Source organism: Taeniopygia guttata, chromosome 2 (genome assembly GCF_048771995.1).
Source record: "Taeniopygia guttata chromosome 2, bTaeGut7.mat, whole genome shotgun sequence".
Lineage (NCBI taxonomy): Eukaryota > Metazoa > Chordata > Aves > Passeriformes > Estrildidae > Taeniopygia > Taeniopygia guttata.
Genome location: NC_133026.1, coordinates 118,107,266 through 118,122,871, shown reverse-complemented (window position 1 = coordinate 118,122,871; position 15,606 = coordinate 118,107,266). Strand labels below are relative to the sequence as shown.

Genomic DNA, 15,606 nt, shown 5'->3' with positions numbered 1-15,606 from the left:
AGGAACACTAAGCTACAGTTGATACCCAGCCCAGTAGGACAATTCCCTTACCAGCTCCAAGCTTTCTGTCTCATGGGGGAAGGGTCAAGGCTGCAGCAAAATATGAGGGGGTCATCCTCACCCCAGAAGCAGGTGAGACGTTCTGCTGCACAGCTAAAACTGAACTACACTACCTACAATATCTTCGGAAAAATTATTACCAAAATCTTCTGACACAAATGTGTTTTCATTAAGTGTTTGCACTGAAACGATCACAGGCATTTCCAATATGAGCAACTTGAACTTGAAAAGCAATTTGCTATTTTGAAGTTTTAATGGACATTTAAACTCAGCGCTTGTAAGAGGAGATGATAAAGTTGCTCAACCTAAATGTAAAATCACTACTACTATGCTATTCATGCTTCTGTATATTTAAAGTACCTGCAAGTAGATCATGGGCTATTTTCAGTGAAACCAGTGTTTTTGTAATCTGTCAATTTGCAAATGCCATGTATTGTAGAAACAAACCTATTTTAATAATCTTCCAACAAATCATACAAATAATTCAGCTGAGGGGAAAAAACAACCTGCAAAGCAGGCTTATACTGTGAATCTAGACTAATTTTACCTCCATCTGTCCTACTGGGTTACTAAAGACTGTACAGCAATCCTCTTCTGAAGGTAGCACCCCAACCAAATAATCCCTTTGAGGATAGATGGTATGGAAATGAAAAATCCATAAAATCTTGGAGCCTGCAGGCTATTTAAGTATAACTGGCTTCTGATAACTTTTGGTTGTCAGTCAGACACTTACTATTTTAACTCAGGAAGCAGGTCAGGTGAGAGGTCTGAAATGTGGGCTACCATGACCATATCAAAAAATTAAAGGACTGGAAGAAGATAGACTAGATCTCAGGTAAAATATTACTTGATGATATGGAATCACATCAATGAATAATATTTGGAATGGAGAGGAACAGAATACCCCATGCTACTGTCACTAAGTTGGCCTATGACTCATATTGGGTTGTTCAGCTTCCAGCTTACAACAAATGCAACAATTTTATTTTTTCTTCTCTCACTGAAACATCCAAGTGAATTTTACTGAGAGACTCCTTGAGCTGCTGAGCCATTCTTCAACTGAGTAAGCCACCTACACAACTTCTGAATTCAGGCCAATAAATCAAACCACTTAGGAAATAAAGTGAGAAAGTCATTATAGTCAAAATCATCTTTCTCAAAACAGATGTTCCATTTTTTCCATGAATCTGTATTTTTATCATAATAAACACAAGCTTCATTTTATGACAATTAAGTATAGGAATTCAAGTCATGCTTTGATCAGATTCTAAAAATAGGCTTTATTTTTTTCCCCCTTCCTTCTAGTTGGGGCCAAGCAATGTGCTAAGCATTTCCTTCTGGAAGGAAATCTCCAACAAGTTTGCCTCTTTATTTTCAGCATTGCAGAAAACCAGATGTTTATTTAATTAAATACACTCTCAAACATTGCATTCAGGAACTTTTTTTTGAAGTTGTTGTTGGGAATCTGTCAAAATACTGTTAGCTCATATACATGCTCTGGAATTCTGACCATTTCAAGGACTAACCTTATACTATGTCTGAAAAAGATGCACATCTTAAGATCAAGGCAATTTTGCCAGATTGTGCACCCTGTGGTTGCCATATGATATCAAACCCGATCAGCTAAAATACAATAAACACTGAATAACTCTACTGGAAACTTTTGTCCTATTTTAAGACAACAGCACTCTTTCCGAGTTCAAGCACAGGTGAAATTCTAAAATGAAATCTAGGAAGAGGGGAGGTGGAAAAAATAAAACAAAAACCAAAACAAACAAACAAACAAAAAACACAAAAAAACCCCCACCATGACTGGTAGGAAATTACTTTGTTACAGAGTAGAGAATAGATACTGAGCACAGGGAGAATAAATCTGTTTCAAAAGCTTATGTCCATATTGTTATCATTCCTTCTTTATTGTTACTTTTGCTCATTAACACACTTCCAATAGTAACCATATTTCCTACCAGAAGAAACTTCATGCAGGAAGTGGATTCCCTGTTAGAGGTTTGAGAACAGTAGATTCTTAAACAACTTATATGACTAACAAAAGCATTGAATTAATAATACTGTAACTTTATACTTGAGTGTGTTCATTAAGAAGGATTTAACAAATATCTATGATGTAGACACTGGAAGCAAGTAGAAAATTTAATTGAAAAGTTAAAAATAATGGAAGGAATAAAGTGGTGATAGACAATAAGGATTATTTAGCAAATTTCCTTGCCATAAAGTATTGAGCACTTTACTTGCTATTGCTCCTATAATGAGGTTATCAAATAAACATTTAAATGTTCAGATACACTAACCTTCCCAAGTTACTGCTGATGCTAGCAACTTCAAGTTAATTACATGAAGAAACACATTTTCACTGAGTCTAAAGAAGGAGCTGTTAAGTGACAGCAACTAGACCTCCTCTCAATTCAAACATTTAGAGTTTTACTTCATGTTAGTCCTCTCTTTTTCAAAATGCTACAACCAATACAATAGCATTTGTTTTGAATTATTTTTTTTTCAGGTAGAGAGTTACAAATAAGTGCAGAAAGTTTTGTCTGAATATGGATCAGCAATTCTATCACTTTTTTACTTGCTAAAATTCCTTCTCACGATGCGCAGTGAATTTTAGTGGTATTTCATAGTGACCATCATGTACCAAAGTATTACAGTGCACTGAACTCCAGCATGAGATGATTTGCCAGAAATGGAAAAGTAGTTCTGAAAAATGCCTCTACAGAAGGAAAAAAATACCTGAAGTGAAACATTTCAAATCATAAAATGCACTGAAGAAACATGAAGAATTTTGGTTAAAGTAAAATTAGTCACTTAATCCACATTTACAATGAACCAAATCTTCCTACACTACTTAATTAACAACAAACCAAAGGCTTGCAAAAGTCCACTGATCAGGAGCATACAGGAAATAATTATGTGGTGTCATGAGCAGTATTTTGGGGGGGGGGGGGGTCTTTGTTCAGATCTGTGCTCCTCTTAGACAGTGGCTTGTTCTGCTGAATCCTTCTGGATGACAGGGGAAAGCTAAATCCACTACTGCAGAACCAGAGTACATCCTTAGGCACAGCAAAGTTCAAGAAACAGCAGGTACACTAAAATCAGGAGGTGTAGGGAGGGAACAGAGCTGTGCACAAACTATTTCTTATTTCTGCTGTTTTACCTATTATTAAAAATATACAATTAAAAGTTGTTTATTCTAGTCAATGTTCTAAATGTTATTTGTCAGACTTCGTGGGGAACTCTCTCAGTAAAAGTTCAGACAGGTCTGTCTTGAGGCTTTCTTTGCTCCAATGTCCCATCTGTGTTCCATCCACATCCCTAACACTTCCTTTCCTAGGCACCACGCAGAGGAAATTTCGCACTATATAGACTGAGATTTTCCAGAACCGGACTAATGTGCAACAAACACATTTTTCTTGCTACATCTCCCAGTCTGAAAGCTTTCCACAAAGCTTAGAGATAAAACCTCTTCCTCCAGTTCTTAAGCAGCTTTCTCAAGAAGAGAAGTAGCATATTCAAGGAAAGTATTCAAAAAAGCAAAGGGCTACTTCCATGTTGAAATCTGCCTCTTGGTCTTTTAAGTCAGTTTTGAATATGGCTACACTGTTTGTTTTATATTTCTTTCACTGAAACTTCATTTGTGTTTGCCTTCCATCCCAGTGCAGTCAGCTCAGACACATCAACACAAAACAACCAAGGGAATTTAAAGATACACTCTTATCTGCACCTGTCTTTCCTTATGAACTAATAATAGCGCTCAGAATAATTCAAAAGAAAGATATGGATGCTACAACTACTTGATCTTGTTTTCTTGAGGAAAGGGTGGCTCTTCTGGTTACTACTTAAAATTCTAACTCAGAACCAGATCTATAGTTACTTTACAAATCTTGGTTGGAGCACTAAAGTTCTTCCATTTGCAAACCATCAAAAAGCCCCACAAATCTCACACAGGTTCCATTGAATATGTTTAAATTACTTTAGCTTACCCAATATTAAGAGACTACCAACAAGCTGACAAAAACTTAAAGGCTCCATGTTTAACAAATTATAAACAATAAACAAACTATTTTTCAACCAGACAAAGTGCTGTTAGGCCATCATAGACAGCAGTAAAATAAAATCAGCACTTAAATTAGGATTTATAAACGTGCCTGTGTGTACAGATACATGCTAATACAAATGCTAAACAACCATGCTTCCTTGAAGTCTGCTATTTCCTACAGCATTGCTCAGTGGTGGACAACTTAATTTACTGAGTAGATATCAAAAGCTCTGACTTCACAGAACTGTGGACTTGACAGAACCTCGGAATCACAAAAACAGTGCAATACATACTTGTGGAAAACTGTTACTCCCTCCTCAACATAGAAAGCAACAAATCTTATGACAGTAATGACAGTACCTCCCATCCTTCAACATGAGACTGCCATTCTTCTAAAAATTCTAACTTTTCCATTTGTCTCTTGGCCTCATTTATGTTGGAACAGACAGCTTTCATGGCCTGGAGAGCTTCCATTAGGGCCGCATAGTCACTGTGCTTCCTTGGAGTCCGCTTCAGTAGTTCCTATTTAGACAGAAAAAGGGGGGAGAAAAGGAAAAAATAAAAGAAAATAAAAGAAAGGAAAGAAAAAAAGCAGCCTTTGATCTCTAAAGGTCCATTACAGGACCAAAGCAGCATACAAAAAGAAAGTAGCCAGTCTTCTCTTTTACAAAGCAAAAAAGTAGTAACCCTTCTAAAATGGCCCTAGTAGGACACTAAAACTCAAAGAGCAACTAATCATTAAGAATGAATAATCATCATGATTTAAGAAGTTTGCATTTCTCCTCCAGCAATGTTTCTCCATCTTGAGCTTTGGGTTTGGGTCTGTTTGTTTGTTTTTTAAATTCTGCAGGATACAACTGTTCAAGAGCAAGGATAACAACGCTTAAAAAACCAGTAGTTCAGTCATGTTAGAATTAACACCTGCCTTTCCTGCAACTCAGGGCAGAAAACACATTCCTTTAGCTCCACACTATTGTTTAACCTCATGCAATGCAACAAAGCAGTGAACAATAGCTTAGGTGACTCACTGATTTCAGGTGTACTGGCAACCATGCTGATAAGCAAAAGTGGAGTCACCAGCATTTGTTTGAGATTTCCTATCTCAAACTACCAACTCTCCATTTTCAGCTGGGCTGACTGAGAAGAGACTTCAGCAAAGCCCTAACCCCACTGCCACCACACCCTGTATTTAAATTTTCTTAATATATTCATTTCATTGCTCTAGAGTAATTCATTAGTCATTTTTCCCTGTTTTATCTGTATGCTTTTCAAAAATAGAATAGAAAAATAATTTCAAAATAGACCAAGGGAACTGTAAAGCCACAGCTCTCTTGGATGACTCACACCTCATTGTAATGATTATATTTTTTATTTGTTTTAAAAACTTTTTTATTCTAACCCATTTCTTACTATATTTTTTAATGTGATATGCCTCACAACTGGCAATTTTGCAGATCAAAACTCACACATGCATTGTGAAAAATACTGTCCAATAGTCATTTTTCAGGTAGCTTTTAGAGTAGAATCTGCTCTGTTTTTTCTCTCAGAGTTTGGAACTATAAGAAATACAAGATCTTAATTTGTTAAGCATGATTTGTTTAAAATACTTACTTTCTTGTATTTTATTTCCTAACATGGTAAATTACAAATTCAGAGGTATGACTGTCTAATGTTTTTCACCACATTAATATTTTTCATTTATTTAAGCTGTCACAATATGATAAGAATAAACAAATAATTGTACATAAAACCATTTACAGCACCTTACTGTTACTTCACAGTTTTTCTTGTGAAAAAAAAATCCATTAATACTTTTCATTTTCAGTTTGTTGATGTTAAATTAGCATCATCAAAGTATGTCACCAACAAACTGCTATCCCAAGCATTTTAAGCAAGGGCACGATTGAACTCAGCTGAAATTAGTCTCATTAAATTCTCCTAAATGGCTCTTCTGTCCAACAATAGAGAGGGAACCTTAGAACTACAAGCAGAACAGAGCTAATCATCTTGATCCAGCCAAACTCCACAGTTCTTTTAATACTAATGTCAGAAGACTGGCCACCAGCTTTAATGGGAACAAGGCTGGGTCCAATATCTTAATAAAGAGATACTTCACTGCGTAGAAAGATTGTTCCTGGAGTCAGGAAACATGCTTAGCAACCAGTTTTATACAGGAAGTATAAAGTCCTCAATAAAAATCTTGTGAGTACCTTCAAAAGAAGGGGATACTTGCATATTCTCTGTATTGGTGTCACTAGATATCCCTCCAGGGGTACATCTGTGTTCTTGCGTCCTCCAAGGAGCATGCAGTTCTGGAGTGAGAACAGTTCACAAATTATTGAAAAGTCCCAAGCAAATTGCCAGAAATAAAGACAAGGCATAGGTATACAGCAGTGTTTGGCTAAAGCATACACAAACTGTATAAATATATAAATATATATATATATATATATATATATATACACACATATATAAGGAGGGAGGTTTGCAAGACTGTCAGAAGTACAGGCTTGAACTCATGCACTGGCTATCACACATGACAAGGAAGTCAAAAAGGCAGAATGCAGGCCTCTCGCCTTAGTACTTTCTTCATCCAGTCTGATGAAGAGGAATTTTTCTTGAAGTTTCAAATTAAAAGACAGTAAAAAAAAAAAAAGCTCAAAATATGCTTTCAGACTTCAACAAATAAAAATATTTCAGGGTGACTGCTATAACTATTGTTGTTTCTAAAAAGTGTTTGCAGTATTAAGTAGTGTCAAAGAGGGTTTGAATGTTGAACATGGCCATCCTAATACACACCTCAAAAAAAAACCTGCTCTGTTTTCATGCTTCTATACTTAAATCTGATCTGCAATGAACAAAATATCCTGAAGTCATGGACAAAAGGCTATTAAAAAGTTTCAACAAGACATCTGATTATGGAAGCAGAGAGTAAATTAAACAGTGGGTGGAAGTACCCAGTACAAGCAGCTAAGAGACAGAAAAGAATAAAGGCTTTTAGGGATAAGAAAACATACTAAACATCACAGCAAATATTTGGAATTGCTGGAATCAAAGTGTAAGTACATAAAGACCTAAAGTAATGGTGACAATTATTTTATGGAGAGATCAGAAGGAATTGTGACGCAATAGCATGAGATAATCTCAGCTTCAAAGAACAAGTTGTCTAAACTGAGGACACTAAACAAAAGCAGTTTAAGACAGCCAGATGAGATGTCGACACAGGCCATGGATCTGGATGCAGACACATTGTTGAGGTAACAGAGGCTGCACAACTGGGTGGCCACCCAACACACCTATCCTACAACCAGTGCTGCCAGGGGATCTCCATGCTCACTCTCAAGTCTCTGCTTTGTACTCATGCTTAACCAGCTTCTGTCTTATCCTAAAGGATGCTTTAGCCTAAAGGATTTCACTTCCAAACACAAAAGCTTTACTGATAAAGACCAAGCAAGATAATTAATGGCAATGCAGACTATAGTTATTACAAGTGCCTCTATACTCAAAGCCTCAAAAGTTCTGGTTTTAGCTCCCAGTAATTTATAGATAACCATAACTCTAATGAGTTGTGATTATGAGTTGACTGTGCTTTCAAATCATGCCCTGAATCTATGAGGAACCCAAACCAGATGAGAAAGACCTCTGCATGAGAAAGACCTGGAGCACCTAAAACTGACACACCATGAACTGCCACAACGGCACATTTGGCTTCCTTTGTCACAAAACAAACTCTTTTTAATCTTTTTCCAGAGTATTTTGCTTTTTGCCTCTGTAGTCAGCATTCACCCTTTCTTCTTGAGATTGGCCATTCTGCTCCCAATACAAGAACCACATGTATGAAACTCCCTAGTCTGGGACCAAGTGAAAAATACTGTGTCAGCCACTGAGGAAAAACAGGACAACTTTGAAGCAGTTTTTAACTGTGAATAACCACTTCTTGTAAGAGATTCTTAGCAAAAAGGCAGATAGTGCCTCATGTCGCACAATATCTCCCACAATAAGGAAATTCCCACACTGCTCATTAACTTGGCTGTAAGTAAGTGCAGACAGATCTGGTATCTTTCAAAGCATCAGTGAGTTGCAATAGGACTTCACCAAGAACTCTGTCAACAGCAGTAGTGAAATCCTACTCCATGCTAAAAATAATTAATAAAATTAATTAAAGACTTGTGATACTGTCAGCATTGGCTGAATCTTTTTTCCTCAAACACATCTGTGATGCTTTGCTGATAGGGTCATTTGCTCTCCAGTTCCAAAACACAATAATCAAATCTGTTCACTCCAAAATTTGATAGTATATCCATGGACACTTGCTCAAGTATTTCAGTTCCAATATAGTACGCTACTCATTTCAAAGCTGACCTTTATAACACAGAGCACCATGGAAGAAACACAAAAATTATTCTATACTGAATCCTGCTTTTAACAACTAAAGTCAACTATTAGCAAACCCAATATTTACATGGAAAATGGTTTTGCTGTTGAAAACCATGAGGACTATCACACTTAATATTTTCAAACCCCTCTTTACTTGTCTTATAAAATTAAATATTGCTATTGGAGCTGTTTCTTTCACCTTGGGTTAAGGCAGCATCTAAGATCAGAATGGCTACTCTATGATCCATAACAAAAGATTTTTCTGTCTGCAACAGTGCTGGCTACAGTACCAGAATGTGGGCCTCCCTTTCAGAAGTTCTGCTGAGTTCTCCAGCTCCTTTCTACTTCGCCTATCCCTCCTCATCTATTTTATCCTATTCTTTGTCCTTTCTAGAGATTCACACCCTTGTCTCCTGGCCAGTGTGTTCAAGGCACACTGCCTAATTCTGTATTATCCACAGATCCAAGAACAGCAGTGAAAATATGATTTAACCACCCCCTTCCTCTGGAAACACCACTCCCAGCTAAACCTGTCTGCTAACCACTTGCAGGTGTGCTTGTACTTGTTCCATGGCAGAGGTGACAGTGCTAATGATTCACTGGCCCATCAAAACTATGAAGTTAGAACACCAGTTCAAAGTTTATTTACCAGAAGAAACGTCCGCACTGTTCTTATTTTGTTCAGGTCAAGAAGAACTTTCTGTGCCTTCTCGTGGTTACTGCAGTACTCGTCATAGATGCGGAATTTCTCTTTCTGAAACAAAAAAAAAAAAAAACAAAAAAAACCAAAAAAAGACATTGTTTTTCACTTGTCATTTCGATTTTTTTTTTTAATTAACAAAACATGGAATGAACTCTTTGCAAAGCTGCACAGCTAATATAGCTTCATTCTAGAAAGTCAGTTCTTCTTCATACATTTATTATTTGAGGTCTAGTCTCAACTCATGAACAGTCTGGAAGCACCAGTTGGGAATTTCAAACACAGACTCATAGAAAACAAGGTTGAAATGGACCTCATCATCTGGTCCAACCTTTCTTGGCAAGAGCATAGTCTAGACAAGATGGCCCAGAACCCTGTCCAGTGGAATCTTAAATGTGTCCAATATTGACAAATCCACCACTTTCCTGGGGAGATTATTCCAATGGCTGATTGTTCTCACTGTGAAATTTATTTCTCTGGTGTCCAGCTGGAATTTCCCCAGGAGAAACTTGTACCCATCAGCCCTCCTATTATCCATGTGATTCTGTAAAATGAGAGTCTCCATCTTTTTAGCCGCCTTTTGAATACTGAAACATAGCGATAAAATCTCTTTTAAGCCTTCTTTTCTCAAGTCAGCTCTCTCAGGCAGCCACATGGGACACTTCCCATGATCATTTTTGTGGCTCTTCTCTTAAACCTGTCCAGATTGTCCACATCTCTTGCACAGCAGGGACCACCACTGAACACAGAATCCCAGCTGTGGCCTAACAAGCACTGAGCAGACAGTGAAAATGATTTCTTTATCTCTGCTGGTGTTGCCCTTACTGTTGCAACCCAGCATGCTCTTGGCTTTAACTTTTTTGTCACAGCAGCACATTATTCACTCAGGTTGAGATGGTGGTCCACCAGGACCTTGAGGTCCTTTTCCACAGAGCTGAGCTCCAGCTGGGTAGATCCCAGCCTGTGCTGCACTCCTGGATTATGTTTTCCCAGATGCAAGACCTTACATTTGTCCTCAATGAACTTCATAGGGTTTTGCTAAAATATTTCAGAGCCTGAACTACCACAAACACACAGGATAAAAACATACATGTAGGAAATTCAAAATGAGTGTTTAATTTGTTGACATTATTACCCAATTTGTCTGCTAACACTTCTTTTCAAATATGATCCATTTTTCTGCAGAGCTAAAAACTGATGTTACTCAACTTCTGTAAAATTGTTTCCACTAACCATTAATAGATTTCTCCTGCCACAATGAATAATTAAAAACTTAACGAAAAAATGTAACTCTAACCAGAGATAACAATGAAACCTGGACTTTTTGTTAGGTCTACAAATGAAAGTAAACTAATTTGTCCTCATTTTGCAAAGCTCTGTAACAGTAACATCCTTGTTTTGCTCCAACAGGAAAAATAATACTCCTAGAAATCAATAGAAAGAGGACATACAAACACACTTGTGGAGGTACTCCAGTTGTTGGAAATCAAATATCTTCACAGTCCAGAACTATGGAGGCATTTGATCCAGTATATACAATTCTTTATTAACTTGTCACATTTTTGCATAGCACTATGTGGGAATAAAAAGATAGCACTACTCTTGTTCATGTAACCTTGTACCTCCATCTAACACACAGGAACAGCCTTGCCCAAGCTGCAGGGCTCAGTTTGTCAGCCTGAGCTGATCTGGTGAATATAAAAATTATGAAACACCAGAAGTGTAATTTAATATGTTCTTTCTTCACTGTCCTCCCATGTCTTTTTTTTTTTTTTTTTTTCCTTTTGGACATGACAATAACCAAGAGATGAACTTCAAAGTTCATCTCTTCATTAGACAATCAGGTCATATTTAGGCTTCATGACTATGTACACTTATCATCATGACATCATCACAGACATCAACATTAATAAAGGCATAAAATAAAGGAAAGATGTGGAAAAAAGGCTGAAATGAAAGATAGCATACATAATTCAGAAAGCAGGTTCCAACTTCATGCTGTGCATTAGGTTCCGGCTGTAAACAATCCTCCACAAGGGACAGGAAGTTTTTGTGAACTGCAAGAATATCTTCAATATTTGAAAACAACATCTGCAAAATAATAAAACATACATAAGTGAAACATCAGATACAAAACAGAAGAAAAAATGCAATTAGGAGACTAACCTTAACTGTTTCTTCTGTGACATTTTTATCCACTTTGGCTGCAGCACATTGGATCATTCGGTGAAGAAAAGCCTGCATGAAACAAGACAAATAAGGAAAAAGTTATTTCAGGAAGACTTGAACAACTTCTGGCATGTTATGTTTTAATTTGTTTCCCAAACTGGGTATAGAGCCACATCAAAACATTATTCAGAATCTAAAACAAGCTCTTTATTTATAAATGATTTAGTAGTCCTGTTATTCTAACATGATAGAAAGACCTATCTACACGGTGTTAAAAAGGGTAAAATATTCATGAAGCCGAGAAACTGAATATTCTCTCAAGTATCACTTCCATCATGCACTCATATTGCAATCAAGCAAGAGAAAAATGTATTCATTTTCAAAATCTCACTCTATTGCTTTACAAATTGAGTACAAGACAAGACAAAATAAGATGTTAATTTCCAAATTAAACTAATCAGGAGATACTATTATGTAATGTAAATTTAACCATAGCAACCAAAAGTCAGATTTCAGATATATTAATAATCAAACTTATTGTAAAGTAAATTGGCTTAAACAACAGTCAGCTGCATCTGGTTTTGCTTACTGAAAACTCTTCCTTCTTCCCTCCCCAAGAACCTAATCCCCAGTGATCAAATTAGATGTTACTAATACCTCAAATGAAATACCAAAATTGCAAGTTTTCTTTTATTTTACATTCAAGAACTGGACACAAAAAGTAGATGTGTACAGTAAGCAATTCCTAAAGAAATAAATATCTCAAGTACAAAGAGCAGAATTAATTTTTATTAATTCATTACAACGATATTGGTATGTCCTAAAAAGTATCTACAAACTGTAGACTAAAATCTTACATTGATAATTCTTCACACAGACATGCATATTCTTCAGTCATTAAAACCTGGCACCATGAGTGCACAAATGTCATGTCTTTCATAACCATTTAGCTCCGAGTCACTGTGCATTGTACACTGTACATGAGCTCATCTAAATTCTGGCGTGGTGCAAATTCCATAAAAGAGGCAATAAATAACCCCTATGTGGAAAGATAGCAGTCACAGCAGCCCTTTTTGCCCTCTGCTGGGACTTAAACATTTTCATTCCCAAGCAATGTTTCTTTCTCTGCTGAAGAGGACTATGTAACTGGCATTACACATTTTTATTACTGAAGAGTCAAATCTAGTTATCCAAGACATAAACTGAATTAAGTTTGGAATACTGCCAGCACACTGTATGCTTCCTATCGTTCTGTACAACAATGTAGATTTTCTAGTTCATTAAACCTGTCTTTTTCCTGACTATTTGTGCTTTCTTTTTAATGTTGTACTGGTGCTAAAAAAATGCCATTAACTCATTTGCAGCAGTTAACTGATGGTGGACGACAGCCCTTTACATCATTCCTTGCTAAGAATATCCCCAAGGGTTATGGCATATTTGCTGCATGCATTATCTACACAACAATCCCACAAAGAGTGAAAGCCTGCATGACTCTTAGTTAAATTTTGGAAGTTTTCACTAGACCATGCAACATCATTAAATATGTTTTAGAATCAAAGAGGAAAAAAATAATTATAAGAACTACCTCTGAAACTCACATCTATTTTTACTATCTGTAATTTTTCCCTGTTCGTATTATTTCCCCACAGACCAAACATACTGCTCATCTGCACTTATGTTATCTAAGAAGATCTTCATTTCCTGTAACTGTGAAGGAAGGTGAACGTTAAGTTGGCTGATGGTGAAACTGAGAAGAACTGAGAGCTGAGGCATTATTTATTCCCAAGTGATTCAAGACACTAGATGGGAGTCATGAGGTCAAGAAGAGAATATATCAGCTGCAATAAACAGTTGTCCAAGCAGCACTGTCCCAGACATCACATCTGCAGAGGTTATCAGAAAATAAATCCTGGAAAATCCAAACTTTTGCAGAGCCCAGGCACAAATCACTAATTAAGGTAGAGAGGCCTGGGACAACTTCAGTCCCTTCCTGCAACTTCTTATAAGCCCCTGTAACACTTTGCTGTACTCATTCTGCAGGAGTAGTGTAGTCATGAGGCCAGTTTTTTTTCCATAAGATTTGCCTCCTGTTCACAGTATCATGGAATCATAGAAAAGCCTATGGGTTGGAAGGGACCTTAAAAACCATCTAGTACCAATCCCCCTGCTGTGGGCAGGGACACCTTCCACTAGACCAGTTTGCTCAGCACTCCATTGTTCTCCCTATCAGTGCAGATTTGCTTCCTGAAAAAAATCATTATGCCGTGCCTCAAAAATCAATGCATGTGATTTTTGAATTTTTCAAGCACTTATATGAAGTTCTACAAACTGCACATACTGCAAAATAATTGGAATAATTCACATTTCCTAGAAGTGCAGTGTTAAGAGTAGTCGGGAGCACAGGTAGGGATGGATGTGTCTACCTCCAAGGCTGATCCCTGGCGGACTTCACCCGTTGTGGAGTGAATAATACAATGCATTGATGAAACCCAGGTTTACAGGACATAAATACCCTTAGCAACTCTTTTACTGGAGCACAGAGACACCACAGACTCCACACATGTAACACCTCTGCACTAGTACTTTGAAAGTAAGACTGGACAGCAATCATCGGGCAGGAGGATAGAGAAGTAATTGCTTTTTTGGCAGTGTAAAATAACCCAAATCCAGCATTGCAACTATGAAAAGACAAATGTCTCTGAACTCATATAAACACACAGGTCTCAGAGAGGGCTGACTACTCAAAAAATCTCCAGAATTATTTAAGCATCAACTGAAAACAGCCATAAGCATTTCTGCAAAAATTAGTAGACTGAGAAAAAGCAGGTTATTTGCAGACACAACTGTAAGGAAGACCCCAGCACAGAAATTACAGATTTTAAAAGGAAAATACATAAGGATGAACAGAAACTACTCAGGAGCTGCCAGTTCTTCAGTTAATGGAAAGAAATAATTATATAAGCTTTTGAAAACATACTGTATAAGCCTTAATTAACCATAGAAAAAAACATACCTGTAAAAAATATAAAAGTAGAATGGACATCTCAGCCAATTTACAATTCACTAAAGAAATGGACACATAAAAACAAAAACTAAAAATACCAAAGAAGTCAGGAACTTCTCTGAAATAGCACTGAGTTCCATCTAAAACTTTTACAATTACTTCAAGTATGAGACTCCAAGTCCACACTCATTACTGAGCACCACATTCAATGAAGGAACAAAGCAATTATGAATTGCAAGGAAACAATAGGATAGATCCTGTTTCTGGACTGACCAAACAGCTGTAAGAATCAATTGTCATACATGATTCCCATGCTTCCAAAAAAGCAAAAAACCAACAAAAATCACCAAAGTGAAAAATCAATTCAGACCTAATACAATTTCATCAAACATACATGTCAGTAAATCATGACTCATCTGAGTTTACTGGAGTATATGTTACATCTTGCTGAGTTTGTTTCAATATTCATCTACATTAGTGTAGAAATTTCATAGCACTACATCAAATACAGTGAATAACAAATATCTCGGTGTACTCCAGAATCCCAGTGTCACATAGACAGGGATCCTCAACTTTCTCAAAGCTTTTCAAGCAGATTCCAGAGTTTCCCTTAGCTTCCTTTCAGTTCTTAATTTTCTCAAATAACAGCAAAGACATGTGGTATAAAATAGAATGTAGTTCTGTAGATTTTCACCTTGTGCCACCAGCATTCTATCCACCTTGCTATAGAATAGGGATTCAACCCTGCAGCACAGCAAACAGTGATTCCTGGCACTCTCTGCCAGCCTGACGATTGGTGATTCCTCTTTTAAGAGATCTCCATACAACATTTCAGAGCAGCAACTTGGCTATGTACCATAAATAGCAATCTAAATTTCAAAGACCAGATGAAAAGCAAATATAAAGGAGGATGCTCGTTACCCACATTAAAAAAAACAACACCCAGTTTTGTTTTGTTTTTGTTTGTTAGTTTTTAGAATTGTTTATGGAAAGCAGTGTCACTCTAGGAATATTGTTGAGTCACTCAGACTGCCACAGCTCCTGCCTCCACAAAGCCTGGCATTCAAACGTAAACTTTCTAAAGCATCCTTCCAAAAACTTCATTAACACAAAATGGCATCTGCATGATCAGTGTATATCTGCTTTGGAGAAGAAATGCCCAAAAATGCTGATAAAATTCCAAATATGGAGAGTCACATGGTTAAAAGTTTTATGATCTTTACAAGTCTGACAAACTTGCAG

General features: G+C 36.9%; 1 protein-coding gene across 2 annotated transcripts in view; it reads right to left on the bottom strand.

The window, feature by feature from the left end:
* Positions 1–15,606, bottom strand: part of PREX2 (phosphatidylinositol-3,4,5-trisphosphate dependent Rac exchange factor 2) — a 168,907-nt gene that overhangs the window by 113,418 nt on the left and 39,883 nt on the right. For both annotated transcript variants that reach the window (XM_002198999.6, XM_072924731.1), the window contains exons 2-6: positions 11,358–11,429; positions 11,160–11,282; positions 9,141–9,245; positions 6,325–6,426; positions 4,475–4,636 (exon numbers count right to left, since the gene is read on the bottom strand). In XM_002198999.6, coding sequence (XP_002199035.4) covers positions 4,475–4,636; positions 6,325–6,426; positions 9,141–9,245; positions 11,160–11,282; positions 11,358–11,429 — 564 coding nt within the window. The remainder of the gene's footprint in view (positions 1–4,474; positions 4,637–6,324; positions 6,427–9,140; positions 9,246–11,159; positions 11,283–11,357; positions 11,430–15,606) is intronic.